The 16,675-nt window shown below is 40.9% G+C and overlaps 2 protein-coding genes across 10 annotated transcripts in view; one reads left to right on the top strand and one right to left on the bottom strand.

Annotated features, from left to right (window-relative positions):
- LOC105357660 (NACHT, LRR and PYD domains-containing protein 12) overlaps nt 1-16,675 on the bottom strand; it is a 243,950-nt gene that overhangs the window by 30,533 nt on the left and 196,742 nt on the right. For 2 of the 7 annotated variants that reach the window (XM_023961885.1, XM_023961894.1), the window contains exons 1-6: nt 8,468-8,593; nt 7,967-8,107; nt 7,780-7,884; nt 7,111-7,230; nt 5,763-5,818; nt 3,815-5,675 (exon numbers count right to left, since the gene is read on the bottom strand). In XM_023961885.1, the coding sequence (XP_023817653.1) occupies nt 3,815-5,675; nt 5,763-5,818; nt 7,111-7,230; nt 7,780-7,884; nt 7,967-8,055 (2,231 nt within the window). In that variant the 5' untranslated portion in view covers nt 8,056-8,107; nt 8,468-8,593. Of the gene's footprint in view, nt 1-3,814; nt 5,676-5,762; nt 5,819-7,110; nt 7,231-7,779; nt 7,885-7,966; nt 8,108-8,467; nt 8,594-16,675 lie in introns of those variants that run through there. The other 5 variants (XM_023961886.1, XM_023961887.1, XM_023961889.1 and 2 more) reach the window with 5 other exon arrangements.
- Nucleotides 1-16,675, top strand: part of LOC110013798 (gastrula zinc finger protein XlCGF28.1) — a 989,290-nt gene that overhangs the window by 906,454 nt on the left and 66,161 nt on the right. The gene's annotated exons all lie outside the window — the stretch shown is intronic.

Genomic DNA, 16,675 nt, shown 5'->3' with positions numbered 1-16,675 from the left:
GAACTCATCTGTGTTTTTTGTTTTGTATTTTCCAGAATACCAGACCTCACAGACACTGCTGTGGGTATCTTCTCAGTTGTCGTGGTGACGCTCCTGATGCTGCCGTCAGTGGTCCCACACATCTGGCTGACTAATCTCTTCTAACTCTTCGGGGACATCTATGCTCTGGACCTACAGCACCCCAAAAAACTTAAACTTGCCTTCATATTTATTCAGAATGCTGTCTTGAGCCTTGAGGACAGCAAACCACTGAAAGGACATTTATTGACGCTGAAGAATGTTTCGTTGAGTGAGTCTTCCAGAATGGACTATTTGTTGGTTTAAGTGTTATGTAACTAATGTGTTTTGTTGTGATCATTTGCTTTTTCTGCCGTACAATACAAAACCAACTCTTTTTGTCAATATGTTGTGTGGCACTCTTATAATGCAGTTTTATTGCACTTATTGTTTCTTCATCCTCTTGATATTTGTGCTTTTTTTTTAAAGAGCAATTAAAAAAAGTGTATTAAGCAATCACTATTGTGTGGCCTTCACGTTTGTTGGTTTTTATCAATGTTAGCCTTTAAAATGTAGTGGGGCAGTATCAATATCTCTGTTTAGAATACATTTTAAGCTGAAGAATTTTAAATATTTTCAATGCTACACATTTAATGAGTTAAAGAATTTATAAAGCATTTGAGTGAATTTTACATATTTTATGAGTTGAGTAATATAAAAATATAGTTAGTTAAAGCGTTTTTTAGTTGGAAAATATTAAAAACTTTAAGTAAATAATCTCTCTTTTATAAGTTGAGGGATCTTAATATTTTTTATCTGACAATATGAATTTTAATAAATGTTAACTTAAAAGTTTTAATAATATAACTTAACTGTTGCATAATCTGTTACACAATAATTTTTAAGTTCAGTCAACTCGCTAGGGATTACAGTGCAGACGCTAACATGAACCAGCAAGAAATCCCAAATTAACAGACTTGTGGTGTGGAAAGGTATGTTTTTCAGCTAGCAGGAATAATCAAAGTATCTGTTCTCTGTTTCAAAATGAGATTGCCACAAAACCGTATGTTATCTCATACTGGAACAGCTTTGGATGTAGAATTCAGTGGGAAAAGGTTTGGACCCTGCCACAAAAGTATTTCATCACCAATAAAATCAGAGAAATTTCTTTCAAAATTCTTCACAAATTTTATCCAGTGAAACATTTCTTTACTAAGTTTAAAAAAGATCTGGACATAAACTGTTCATTCTGTCATTCCTCACCAGAAACTGTGCCTCATCTTTTTTGGTTTTGCTCTTTCACTCAACTATTTTGGAAAGATGTGATACATTTTATAAGAACTCATCTATGTGAAGATTATAGATTATTTTACGAGCATATTATTTTTGGATATTTTACACAAGAAAGACTTAATGCAGAAAAAATATATGTAGTTAATTTACTTATAATTATGGCTAAATACTTTATACACAAGTGTAAATATGCCAACAAAAAAAACGTGTTTTATGTTTTTACGAAAGAAATGGTTTTGTATGTGAACAGTATTAAATCTTCCACTAACAAAAAAGCTGTCAGAACAGTTGAAACATGGTCTCTCCTGAAACTTTAACAGATTCCTTTGCCTTATTATTTTTGTTTTCTTTTTGCATAACCTGTTTTACATGGTTATCATTGTTTTTTTTTTGTTCATTCTCATGGCGAACGTGAAGATTGTATTTTGCACACAGTGGAGTTTTGTGTTTGGTATTTTGTATGTGCAAGATATTGTTAATAAAGTTTATTTTTTTTTAAAAACGAACCGGCAAGAAGTAGCCACGGGGGTCCTGCAGCCATCGGAACCTTAACAAATATTTCATCTTCACCTCACCGTTGCCTTTTTTAAGAAATGACAGCTGGTTTTCCCACATTTATATGTAGTTATGGATCGAAAACAAGAGGAATTTGTTTTTAATGTAAATGCGTGTTCCAGCGTCTACAGGAAGTGTCGCCCATAATTCACGCAAAGGCTCATGGGGGCTAGGAATAAGGTGGATACGGATTTTCTGTTTCGGTGGCACTTCTATTACCATTATTGGTATTTGAGACATTCCTTTGTGTCTGTAGAGATGCAGACAGATTTGTGACCACTTGAGGTGAAGATAAAATATTTCTTAAGGTTCCGATGGCCTTCTTATTGGTTCGTGTTAGCGTCTGTTCAAAATGGGAGGTGGCGGCCTCTCGTCCAATCAGAGCACGAGAAATCATCTGCCTTCCTTTTCATTCAAAGTGCCTTCCTTTTCATGCAAAGTCACTTCCGTTTCATGCATACTCCTCTCTCAAACACACATATAAACTCTTCCTCACACGTTCATATATACTTGTCTTTCACATACATACATTCTTTTTTAAGAGTGACAATGAGAGTGAGAATGTATGTATGTGTAAAGTAATATATATGCATGTGAGAGAGAGAATATATGGATGTGCAAGTGAGAATATATGCATGCGAAAGAGAGTATATATGACTGTGAGAGCAAGAATGTATGAATGTGAGAGAGAGAATATATGGATGCGTAAGAGAATATATGTATGCGAAAGAGAGTATATATGACTGTGAGAGCAAGAATGTATGAATGTGAGAGAGAGAATATATGGATGTGTAAGAGAATATATGTATGCGAAAGAGAGTATATATGACTGTGAGAGCAAGAATGTATGAATGTGAGAGAGAGAATATATGGATGCGTAAGAGAATATATGTATGCGAAAGAGAGTATATATGACTGTGAGAGCAAGAATGTATGAATGTGAATGGTTCAGAATAAATAATGTCTTATACGGCCCCTCATATTCTCGGGTTGCCGGATGTTCTCGGGGTCCTTCAGGGTCCTTCAAATAAGTTATATCACTAGAGGAGACATCACGTGGTTCCTCATGGGAGGAGAGCACCGCCATCTTGGTGAGGTCAAGTTTTGAAGACCAAACCACTTTTTATAACATTTAATAAAGAGCTCTGTTTTTGCTTTCAATCACTTCATTATATGAAAAAGAAGAATGGCTTGAAATTGCTTAGTTTTGTTCAGAAATACAAACTTCACGAGTACCCCTAACTTAACTAGTATTAGTCTACTTAGATTTTTCTATGTTCCTTTATTTTATTTTACTTATGTTTTTATTTATTTGTTTCTTTTTTCCCCTCCATTCTTTATTTTCTATGTCAACATGTTATATTTGGCAATGGTGACTGATCTTCGAGGCAATATTGATTACATCGTTATTGTTCGTTGTTAACGTTAATGTCATTGTTAATGTATGATACCGCAATTGTCAATAAAGTCTTTAAAAGAACTTAGCGACGTTAACTCATTGGTCGTGGCAACTTACAGCCAATCAAATAGTGTGACGTCATAATTGGTCGAAGGACCCCGAAGGACCCCGAGAACATCCGGCAACCCGAGAACATCCGGTACCCACACCTGTCCACTTGACTAGTTAAGTGCAGGAGCGGACTACTTCTTTTCTATGTTGTTTGTTACTTTTTTTGTTAAAGTCACTTCCCTCAGTTTATACTGGATCATCGCGGATTAGTCATTAGTTGGGAAATAAACTTAAAAAAGTAAAATAACGAATAGCAGTTATATAAAAACGAAAAATGTAAAAATAACCCCCCCCCCGATGATGTCATCGTCCATCCCGATGGTTGACAGCAAACATCGTAAACTGCCAATTTAGGGGACATCGCCCAACCCTATTTCTAATCATTTTCAAACCTTTCATTCTTTGTAATACAATCTGAACACTGATCTGATTTATCAACACAATCACTTCTAGACTCACCTGAACTTTCTGCAGTTCCTCACAGCTGAGATCAGTCTCCGTTTACCCTCATCTGATGTGTTGTACTTGTCCAGGTCCAGCTCATCCAGAACCTCCTCTGACATCTGCAGAGTGTAGGCCAGAGCTGAGCAGTGGATCTCTGAGAGTTCCTTCCCTGATAAGGTCTCTGACTTCAGGAACTCTTGGATCTCCTGATGAACTGATAGGTCCTTCATCTCCATCAGACAGTGATAGATGTTGATGCTTCTGTCAGGAAAAACTCCAATGTTGTTGAGAATTCTTTCAGGAGAAACTCCACTGATGTTGAGAATTCTGTCAGGAGAAAATCCTTCTCTGTTGATCTCCTTCAGGTTGTTGATGGCTCTCTGGATGGTTTCTGGATTCTTCTCTGTCTGACCCAGCAGGCCTCCTAAGAGTCTCTGGTTGGACTCCACAGAGAGACCATAAAGGAAGCGAACCAGCAGGTCCAGGTGTCCAGTTTGACTCTGCAGGGAAATCTCCATGACTCTACTCAGAAACTCATCCAGGGATGGGTTCTCCATGTTCATGTCCTTCAGGAAGTCCTCAATGACCTTTACCTTCCTCCTGGAGTAACAGTGGAACATGTAGACTGCAGCCAGAAACTCCTGAACGCTCAGATGAACAAAGCTGTAGACCGGTTTCTGGAAGATCCCACACTCTCTTCTGAAGATCTCGGTACAAACTCCAGAGTACACTGAGGCCTCTGTGACATCCAGACCACACTGCTGCAGGTCTTCTTGGTAGAACATGATGTTTCCTTTCTCCAGATGTTCAAATGCCAGCCTCCCCAGCTTCAGAAGAACTTCCCTGTCAGTCTCTGTCAGCTCTTGTGGACTTGTCTGAAGTTCCTGCTGGTACTTGTTCTTCTTCCTCTTTGTCTGGACCATCAGGAAGTGGGAGTACATGTCAGTTAGGGTGGTGGGCAGCTCTCCTCTCTGCTCTGTGGTCAGCAGGTTCTCCAGAACCACAGCAGTGATCCAGCAGAAGACTGGAACTTCACACATTATGTAGAGGGACATGGAGCCCTTGATGTGGGAGATGATTCTGCTGGACAGCTTTTCATCTGGGAACCTCCTCCTGAAGTACTCCTCCTTCTGATCATCATTGAAGCCTCGTACTTCTGTCAGTCTGTCCACACATGAAGGAGGGATCTGATTGGCTGCTGCAGGTCTGGAAGTGATCCAGACCAGAGCTGAGGGCAGCAGACGTCCCAGGATGAGGTTAGTGAGCAGCACGTTGACTGAGGACTTGTGTGTGACATCAGACACCACCGGACTGTTGTTGAAGTCCAGAGAAAGTCTGCTTTCATCCAGACCATCAAAGATGAACAGAAGTTTGCAGACAGACAGCTGTTCTGCTGGGATCTTCTGGAGTGTTGGATGGAACAGCTGGATCAGAGTGAGAAGACTGTGCTGCTCATCTCTGATCAAGTTCATCTCCCTGAAGGACAGAGGAACCACAGCACTGATGTCTTGGTTCTCCAAGCCCTCGGCCCAGTCCAGAGTGAACTTCTGCACTGAGAAGCTTTTTCCAGCTCCAGCAACTCCGCTGGTCAGAACCACTCTGATGGATCTGTGTTGGTCAGAGAGGACTTTGAAGATGTCTGGGTTCTTGATTGCAGTGTCATGGAGCTTGTTGGTCTTGGTGGTTGTCTCCAGCTGCATCACCTCATGTTGGGTGTGAGCCTCTTGTCTCAGTTCCTCTGTGATGTAGAGCTCAGTGTAGACCCTGTTGAGGAGCGTTTCTCTTCCTGCTTCTTCAGTTCCTTCAGCCACATGTTCACTTCTGCTCCTCAGACTGATCTGATGTTCTCCAAACATCTCCTGCAGACCAACATCTGCTGAAAGAGCAGAGAAGAAAGCTCCTTCACGAGTGTTCAACATGTTTCCAGAAGAATCCATCAGCAGATGATCAGGCTCTGACTCACCAGCTCTGGGTCTTTCTGCAGACTGGGGTCCGCTCCTCTTCTTCTCTCTGTGGACACTAAGGAGAAACGTTAGTGAACAACAATCAAAGCAGTCAGTGGAAAGTTCCAGACTAACTCTGATCATGGAGCAGATGCTCTCTGATCTCCAGACTCAGAAATTATGGTAAATGGTAAATGGCGTATAGCGCTTTCTACCTTCTTTCGAAAGCCCACACACACTCACACACACTGTGATTATGTGATCCAGACTGTGCTGAATCTCAGCAAATGTGTTTCCAGGTGGAAACCAGAGCAGATCTAGTCCATCTGAAGGTCTAAATCAGGGGTGCTCTTTACGTCGATCGCGATCGACCTGTCGATCTTCAAAGACATGAAAGTAGATCGCAGGCAAGCAAAGAAAAAAAAAGAAAAAAGTACTTCTTAAAAATCCACCAGCCAATCAAAATTTTCACCCAGAAGTACGGGACTTAATTGACATGTAGATTGGCCAATCGGACATCCTCTGATACATACGTCACTGCAGACGTGTGTTTAAATTCACTGAGCACAAACTCTCTGTCATCAGAAAGTCGATCTCTGCCCCGCGGTATGACACATCCGCCGGCAGAAGACCAATCCGGACAATTGGAGTGTTTATTGAAGCCGTCCCGCGTTTCTCTTCCTGCTACCAGCTCTGCAGTTCTCGCTCGACAGACACGAGCTCATGAAGGAAGCGCTGTTTTCCCGTGGCACGCGCTTCGTACGCAGCCGGCAGTGCCTTTGAAATGTCATGCTCCCCGCATTGAACAGCTTACAACAGAGATGATAGTCAACAATGATAGTCGCAGCTTTCTGTCTTAAAACGCCTCGTCTGTAACACAAATTAAAAGTATCTTTGTGTAATCTCACTGTGTAGTTTTTAATAATCATTACATAAACAATAATGTTCAAATAAACATGTAACTAATAAATATAGCTAACAAACATTTACTAATAATATATATATATATACATATATGTATATATATATATACATATATACATAGGTAGATCTTTAAGACGTTGTCGATTCAAAAGTAGCTCACACGCCAAAAAAGTGTGAGCACCCCTGGTCTAAATGATGTGTCAGCTGTGTTTGGAGCTCATGTCTGGACTGAGGTCAGAGAAAAGTTCAGCTGTTTGCTTCATGCTCACAGACTGAGCTTTGTGTCCTCAAGAGTTGTCCAACTCTTTTCTTTCCTCTCAGACCTAAAGCACTCACAGCAGATGGTTGACCTTCCTGGATGGATCAGCTGATGTTCTTGATGAGAACATTGTTGTTCCTGCTGAGAGCTGAACTCTGCTTTGTTCACTAGAAACTGCTTCTTACTGTGAGTCTGAAGGTCCTGGTTCAGTTCTGAAGTCTGGAGGATCATCTTTGGATCGGTCCCTCTTCTTGGATCCACAGCCGGAGGCTGCAGACTGGACTCTCTGTGTGACCTGTTGACCTCTGCAAACACCAAACCATCAGAGTGTTGGAGGATCTGCTTCTTCATGAACAGCTGATGGACTTTGACATGAACACAGACTGAGCTGTTTAGTCTGGAATAACATGACATGTTTGGATCAACAGTTTCCAGTTGGAGGGTAAAGGTTTCAGCATTTTCTGTCAGTCAATCCAGACTTTTTTCTAGAAAAGCTGATTCCAATTCTCCATGTAGAAATGTAGAAATTCTGAGAGCAGAAAGTCAAACTAGAACAATGTGATGTTTGGAAAGCATGAAAATCTGAATCCTAGGAGTCTGCAGTGATTCTTCTCATTAGACTGGAGCTGCTGTCAGTCAGAGTCAGCAGTCAACATGTTTTCTTCTCCAACATCTCTGATGTCTCTCATAGACTCTCAGAAGACTCAACTGAAAAGATCTCATCACACACATGATGCTCCAAGTGAGTCTGATCAGAGAGATCCAGAACTGAACCAGACCTGAAGTCCTTCATCTGAAAACTGGTGATCATCTGAACTAGAATCCAGCCTCCAAAAACTCTGACAAACACTCACTGTTCCACTGCTGAATGGATGGCTTTGAAGTTAGGAGGCAAACCCTTTGACATGTCACTCCTGTTGGACCCCCAGCTGGATCCAGGTCCAGGTTCAGGTTGGTTCCTGTGAAGAATGAAGGTTGCTGGTGTGAGTGCTGAGATCTGACATGGAGAAGATCATGGACTGTTGGAGATGTTCATCTCACCCCTGAGCTTTGCTCTGGTTGTCATGGTTACCATCTTTCCTTTTTTTAGGGGGAGGGGCTCCCTCCCGTGGTTCCTCCCACTGATCCATGCTGCTGGATTCACTGGATCCACATCAGCTCACACACACCTTCCACCTTCACCTGCAGAGGAAACATGTCTTCTTAAACTCTGACAGACATCCTGAATGTTATCAGATGAGGTTTTGTTCTCTGGTACCAAAAAACATTTTGTTTGTTTGTGTCAACTAAGCTGATGAACCGACTGATGGACTGTGTGGAATGTTGTTAGAATTTGTCATCCTGGTTATTAATGTGTTGGATTTTTAAAACACATTAGGATCCTGAAAGAACATCCACAGATCAAACTGAATCAGAGTTTCTGGAAGAAGTCGCCATGTTGTCAGTGACCTCTGATGTGTTTGTCTGCTGCTCTTTTCCTCACAGATCAGAGACAACAGCTTCATCATGAGAGCAGAAAACAACTTTTTCACAAAGACTCACCGTGACAGAAGAAGAAAACGGAGGAAACTCCAACATCTGTGTCTGTTGGACAAACTCTGCTGTCTGAGTTTGAGAGCAGACCTCCGTCCTGTGTGTGTGTGTGTGTATGTGTGTGTGTGAATTTTTGCTCCTCTCTGCATTTACCAGAAATCACGTGACTGCAGCTGCAGCAGTCAACAATCTGCTGGGTCCTAGAGCAAATCACATTGAGTTTCAGCTTTGTGGCGACTGGACTAAACTCAACTAAAATATTTGATTAAATCCTCTTTTCCTCTAAAGATTCTACATGGAAGGAAATCCTAAACTCCTGAGGAACTGAAGGATGTTTCTGTTCTGACAGGAGTCAGTTCATCTGCTTCACTAAGACTAAAACAAAGATTATGAATCAGAAATCAAAGAAAAAAACCTTCATCTTTGATTTGATTTTTTGATTTTGAAATAGTTTATTTCAAGCAATTAAGTAGAAATAATACACAACAGCAATATAATCATCAGTTATACATTCATAAAGTAACTAATCAAACTTAGGATAATTAGACATATTAATAAATATTGCTTGAAAGGGAGTGGAAGGAAGCAAACTTATACAATCCCACCCCGTTATATCTCTGTAGTTGTTGCATGTTTCCGGGTTTGTTTCTGTGTACGTGTTCATGTCAGGGTGTGAAAACAGGATACCAAGATGCGCAAACTCAGAGTTCACAAGAGAGTCTATTCCAGAGACTCAAAGTAATGGATCAGGTTCGATTCGTCCTTGATCCAGAAGAGGGCGTCAGGTGTTCAAGGAGGGAGGGATAACATTTTGGGATTTGAAAAAGGAGCATAACAGTGTGAAATATTAGTTATATACTGCAAACAATAACAGGATGTCAGCCATAAATCGATTCTTTCACTAGAGTTACTCCAGGTAAACTAGATGGTATTCGGATTAAAAATGCACCATTTATCAATCAGGGAAAGTTTAATTAGGAAAGCTGTTGATTTAAATTGTGAGTTTTGAGCTCTTTCTGTCCACACCAATATTTGGAGAATCAATGAAGTCTCCTCCAAAATTCAAAAATGCATCTTTATATAAAAACCTGTATAATGCTGTAAACATCTGTAGATAATTGCTTTGCTTGTGCTGTTACATTATGACCTTACATTTTACAGATTATAAAAATCGAACTGTCCAGCTTTACTGTCAGTGCTATCCATCTACCCTCTTCAGAACATTTTTCCCCCCTCAAGATATCCCCTGTAATTTTGTTAAAGTATTGAAACTCCGGCAGAATGATGAGAAGCATTTGAGAAAAAAGGAACTCGCTCCCACCGTTTATTCTCCTTCACAAAGCCAGAGTTGTCGATGGGAAGATTTCCATTTCTTCCAAATCCAAACTAGCAAAATGGTTCAAATAGTGGAATAATCTAAAACTAAACGGGTCAAACGTTGACAAAGAAGCCGTCCTACAAGCACACGTCATGGTAAAGATCATCAAAGGACAAATCCATCAAAGATTTGAAAAAGGTCAAAGATCAAACTCTGCATTCAGCAATAATTTGATGAATGTGTGGAGGACTCCCCAGCTGGATCGGTCAGTAAAAATGGAGATGATTGCATTAGGACACATGAAGGACAGCACACATGGACAGAAAGAGTGCTTGATAGAAGCTCCCAGTCTTCTCTGCTGCTGCTTTGACTCTTCAATGTTCAGGAAACTTTGCAGAGCTCCAGGCTCTGGGAGAGGAAAAGCAATGACAGCAGAGGATTTCACTAAGACCTGACCTCAGTGACACGACTCCAGATGATCATCCAAACCAACTACTCAATCCCAAACACTAACAAGCCCGTCTTAATGGAGCATCTGTTCAGAAAGAAGCTTTTTAGACGTAATTTCTCCGCTTTGTCCTGTAGGAGGCGCTCCTGAACTGCAGTCCAGCTTTGGCTTGGATTGGATTGGATGGTTGGATTCCTCTCCCTGCAGAGTCTGGATCTTTCCAGGTCCGTTTGTCTGCTTTCTGCTCAGAATCCCTTTTTCCTCCTAAAAAATAAACCTGACAGGAAATGTTGGACTAAGACGGGAGCAGCAGTTTCTGGAAAAAGGGAATTTACTCTGGGAAAAGGCCCAGCTTTTATATGTCAGAAAGTCAGAGTGTGTCTGATTTTAGAAAAAGACCCACAAAGAAAAGAGAGTTTCCTGTGGAGGGTCTGGAAAAGTTGTAGAAATGCTGAGAGTGTGTCTGTCCACAGGAGAACTGATCCATGTGACAAAGGTCCTTTCTGTAAAGACTGAGGTCAAAGTTTGTCTTGAAGGAACATCTCTGAGTTCTGGAGGATTCACTTCAGAGAAAAGCCTTTTTCTGTGTAGAATTGGCTAAATGTTTTCATCAAACTAATCTGAAAACTAGATGAGAATTCACAACAGGAAACACATGCAGGAAAATATTTCAGCTGCAGTGAACTAGAAAAAGTGATTATTGTGGGACAAAATGTTTAAGAAATCTTTGAAAACGACAGAAATTCCAACTTTTCCTCCAGCCTAAGCTTGTGTATGTTCAAGCTCCGCCCCCAGCAGCATCTTATTGAGCCCCCTGCTCAAACATGAGGCCACTGGGGAATTTTGAATAAACCAGTACATTTGAAGGGAAAAAAAACTCTCCATGTTTGAAAACAATCAAACACTCAAACAGGAATAGAAAACAACATTTGTCAGGAAATAAATAGACTGATATGATGCTAATTGTTCATTATTTTCCTTGCTGGAGTTTGGTGAATTTAACTAGGATCTCAATGTTTTCCATTTCAGTAAAAATGAATAGAATAGAATGCCTTTAGTGTCACAATACAGATGTACGATTCCTATCGCACGCACATACAGTGAAATGAGAGCTGATCGCTGTTCAAAGCAGACATGCATAAGAAAAGGAATTTCACACAAAAATGTACAATTTACAAAGTACCAAAAATGTTCAGTAAAAAGAATGTAGCTAAAAAGTTCTACTTTCCACAGTGAGGTAGTTATTGTACTAGCTATGCCCATGATAGCAGAGATATATAGTACATAATGAGAGAGAGAGACATGGGTGTGTTTGTGTGTGTGTGTGTGTGTGTGTGTGTGTGTGTGGGTGTGTGTGGGGGGGGTGGGGTGGGTGTGTGTGTGTGTGTGTGTGTGGGTGTGTGTGTTGGTATTCGTCACATCATGGGGACATCGATCTGTTTACACAGTCACGGAATGGGGACCAATTGCGTAGTGGGGACCAAAATCCTGGTCCCCATTAAGATAACTATTCAAAATAGCTTAAAAAGCATTTTTTAAGGTTCCTGTGCAATTTTTAGCTTAGGCACAGAAGTCACATTTTTTCATATGTGTGAGTGTGTGAGTTTTGCTCACTGATGCCTCTAGTGTCTTTCCTATGGTATTGCAGTCAGCGGTTCACACACACACAGTTTTCCTAATATAGTCTAGCACCGCCCACTTCCTCGTCCCCACTTATACGGTTCATTTAGTGTGAATCTTGTAGTTTAATTATTGAAAAATTAGTTCTTTTCTTGATTTTCTTTGTGATATTTTACTGTCCAAATTAACCTACCATTAAGACGGCAGACTGTCAATTTCTTATTGGGTGGGTCAATCTAAAAAATCAGCAAGAGATCAAAGACATTTGTCCTCTATTGCAGTGGTCTCAAACTCACAGCCCGCGGGCTATTTGCGGCCCCCCAGATGATATTTTGCGGCCCCTGCCTTAATATGAAAGATTAATGTTGGTGCGGCCCGCCAGTTTTGTATGAATTACACTTTTTCAGTGTTGTGTGTGGAGCTGACGAACCAACCAATCACAGTGGGGTATGTGACTCTTGGAGGCGTGACATTGACCTGGCTTGAAGCCCCCAAGGTCAATTGAGTTTGAAACCCCTGCTCTACTAGAAGCACTTTTGCAGCCTACCTCATCAGAACTTCTATTTTATCCACAAAATAATGTTCCTCCTACATTTGACATTATGTCATGGATAGGGATGGCTATCGTTAAGGTTTTAATGGTACTACTACTCTTATTTATACTGCTTATCGATCCGGTATTCTAACGATACTCTTATCGATACTTTGAGGATGAAAAATGAATAAATAAATGACAAATTAAGAACATAAAGCTTTTTATTTCCTCACTATGCAACTTTTTTTCACAAAACATTTTTACCTTATACATGATGATGTTACAAAACAAACCTGGACTGCACGTCGATGTGTTAGACCAGGTTACCATGACAATCTTAGAACATGATAGGTATTTTACAAAAAACACAGAGAGCCACAGCATTCAGACCATTTAGCTCTTTCCACCATTGTATTTCTTTGGTGGTGTTCCTGCGTGTGCTTCGTTGTCTTGTGTGTGCACAAGACCACCGATAATTTACCTCCATCTGGGGCTCCTCACAAGATCTCACACCCTGGGGTCAAAATGATCACAAAAATGGTGAGTAGAAATGCCAGAACCACAGGAGGGGGACCTAGTGAAAAACCTGCAGAGAGCTAAAACCAAAGTAACAAAGGCTACCATCAGTATCACACTATGCCGCCAGGGACACAAATCCTGCAGTGCTAGATGTGTCGCCCTGCTAAAGCCAGTATATGTGCAGGCCCATCTAAAGTTTGCTAGAGAGCATTTGGATGATACAGAAGAAGATTGGGAAAATGTCCTGTGGTCAGATGAAACCAAATTAGAACTTTTTGGTAAGAACTGTACTCATTGCATTTGGAGGAGATGTGGCAATGTGAGCTCTTCAGGCACACTAGGATAAAACCACTAATGGCCTAGAACTCCCCTAAAAACAGAGCTGTTTACTCAAAAACCACACAAAAAAAGAGAGTAAACCTCCACTTGCATACAAGTTACAGTTTCAGGCAGCTCTGAAACAAAAAACAAAGCATTAGCCACTTATTGGCATACAAACCCAGTAAAACCAATAATCAACCAATTAAAAACAACATAGCCAGTATGCTTTTTAAAGATAGATTCTCACGGAGATAGGTAGAAATGACATGAATCCCAGGGGCACCTGCGCAGCCACGTGACCAGCTTCACAGTGGGAGAGGAGACGCCGCTACTCAGCGGCTGACCCAGCAGGACGGTGGTACAGATTTATTTATTTTTTTAACCTTTATTTAACCAGGAAAGTCCCGTTGAGATTAAAAACCTAAGAGAGTCCTGGACAAGCGGCAGCAACTAAAATACAGTTACACAATTACAAAGAGCAAAATAACGGGAAATAACAAACCGATTATGAAAAACAAGTGCATGTTATGGAGTCAGCCTTGAGACTTCCCAGTTTAAATTTAAAAGCATTCAAGGAAATCAACTCAATCAAGTTCCAGTCCTTCTGCAACATGTTCCATGCATAAGGTGCAGAGTGGACAAAAGCCTTTTTGCCCAGTCCGGTGCGAGCAAATGGAACAGAGAGCAACACATGATCATGTGAACCAAGATAATAAGAATTAGCCCTTCTCTGTGACAGTAAGGAACATATGTAGGTCGGCATTAGTCCAAGCAGTGCCTTATAAATAAAAAGTGTACCAATGACTCCTCCTACGTATGGCCAGGGCAGGCCATCCCACTCGAGAATACAACTCACAGTGATGTGTCATTGTTTTACAGTTAGTAATGAACCTCAGAGAAGAATGATAAACCATGTCAATCATTCGAAGACATTGAACTGAAGCATTCATTTAAAACAGGTCTCCATAATCCTTCACAGAGAGGAAAGTCACAGCTACAAGTTGCTTCTTTACTTTAAATGAAAAACACAGCTTGTTTCGAACATAAAAACCCAATTTTAGTCTCAGTTTCTTGACAAGATTCTCCACATGAGGTTTAAAAGTGAGGGAGTCATCAATCAATACACCAAGGTATTTATACTCATGAACGACCTCTATGTTGTTTCCTTCAAGAGTGGACACAGTGGGAATTGTATCAGGCATCTTCTTACAATTAGAAAACAACATAAGCTTGGTTTTATCAGCAATGAGAACTAATTTTAGTTGAAGTAAAGATTGCTAGACAGCACCAAAGGCTTTCTGCAAGGATTCAATGGCCGATCAAGAATTGTTCCACAGCAATAAATAACTGTGCCATCAGCATAAAAATGTATATTAGCATCAGATACATTTAGCCCCAAATTATTGATATAAATAATGAATAGGAGGGGACCTGATATAGAACCCTGTGTAACTCCCCTGCGGACAGTAACACATTCAGAACATAGACCTTCATATTTAATGCACAGGGTTCTATTACTCAGATAATAAGAGACCCAATCAACTGCTTGCTCTGACAATCCTGACCGAAGAAGTCTTCTCTTTAAAACACCATGATCGACAATATCAAATGCTTTTGACAGAACAATAAAAAGCGATGCACAATATTGTTTCTTGTAAAGAGCAACAATAATTCATTTATCACCTTCATTGCAGTTGTTCCAGTGCTATGTTTTTTTCTAAAGCCTGACTGATATTTTTGCCAAGATTGAATTGGAAAATAAAAAGTCTTTTAATTCCTCACTTACAAGATATTCAAGAATTTTGCACAATAGTGATAGATTAGATATAGGTCTGTAAAGCTAAAATTGCTGGGTCACCTTTGAAATAAAGGGATAACAAAAGCTGATTTCCAAATTGATAACAAGATAACAAGCTGCGCACATTTAGATGGACAAATTTGAGCCCTGACATGGCTTTAAAGTCGGATGGTGTCTGTGTACACTGTAGCTCAGGACCAGGGTTAGGTTGCACATTGCCAGACAGAAGTAAAAGCAAAACAATCAAAAACGGTGCCTCATTGCCTTACATTTTGAGTCTGTCTTGTGGGAGGATGATACCAAACAAAGTCTCTTGTTTAAAAAATGCAAAGCTAGAACACTTTGAAGTTTAGGTAAATCTCTGGGCAGAGCAGATGATAAATTCATGTCCTGTGCCAGGTGAATTGGTAGTTGCGCAGGTTGAACAGCAGGATTAGCTTGAGTGTATCCATGACCAATGTCCCACAGGCTAAATGCATTGTTAGTAGTTCTCACCCAGGGATGATAACTCAACCCCAGGTCCCACACAACCAGGAAACAAAATAAAGTTGTAACTTATGCCATTGTCCACAACTTAATGTTGACTTTGAGTGATTGGATATTAGAAGCAGCACAGACCTCAGAGTAGTACAGAAGGCTCCAGCTGGCAACACAGGTCCCAGAGTGACGTAGCAGACTCAAGTCAGTTAGCACAGGCCCCAGAGGGATGTAGCAGGCTCAAGCTGGTTAGCACAGGACCCAGAGCGAGGTAGCAGGCTCAAGCCAGTTAGTATAGACCCCAGAATGATGTAACAGGCTCAAGCCAGATTAGTTCAGGTCCCAGAGTGAATGCAGCAGGCTCAAGCCGGTTAACACAGGTCCCAGAGTGATGTAGCAAGTTCGAGCCGGGTGGCACAGGCCCCAGAGTTAGGTAGCAGGCTCAAGCCGGTTTGCACCAGACCCACAGTGAAATAGCAGGCTCAGGCTGGGTGGTACAGGCCCCAGAGCAAGTGAGGCAATTCAAAATCACAGGGCAGCTCACAAAACAGGGTAGTAGTATAGATCCACAGTCCACAAATATATCAGATGATAAAACAGAATTGCCACGTTTTCAAAAATAAAAATGCTCTAAAATCGATTAAAACTGGGAAAAACTGGAGAAAAACAGACAGACATAAAACAGGCATAGGACTTGCTGCTGCCATCTTGGATTGATGGGACAAACACGTGAAGCATCTGCAGTTAATCCCGACAAAGGCCACAAGACCCATAATAAGCAGTAGCTGGTTCTGCACCAAAGACCAAATCAGTGCTGTGATATCATCTGAAGGAAGCTATGGGAAGCGATGCGGTCCATTCCTATTCACCTTTTTTTCTAGTCACATGGAGATCCGCTGTGCAACAACAAATTGTGATTACCACTGCACTGCACCGACAGAGAAGCAGAAACCCGAAGGAGAGAGGCAGTCTCAGCCAAAGTTGATGGCGAGCCCGCTCAGTCACATTTTATAGGTGGCCAGATGCTCATTAGCAGCACCAAGATGGGAGTAACTACACCTGTGCTGAAACTCAATTAGCTCATCCTGCTACACTGAGTTGCATCCAAAGAACACCCTCAAGTGGCCTGAATCCTGTTTATCCACAATCGTTTGTTAACATAAATGGACAGTCCTCTCATT

Source organism: Oryzias latipes, chromosome 2, assembly GCF_002234675.1.
Source record: "Oryzias latipes chromosome 2, ASM223467v1".
NCBI classification, from domain to species: Eukaryota; Metazoa; Chordata; class Actinopteri; order Beloniformes; family Adrianichthyidae; genus Oryzias; species Oryzias latipes.
Note: the sequence above shows the minus strand (reverse complement) of the source record. Positions and strands in the feature narration are given on the sequence as shown.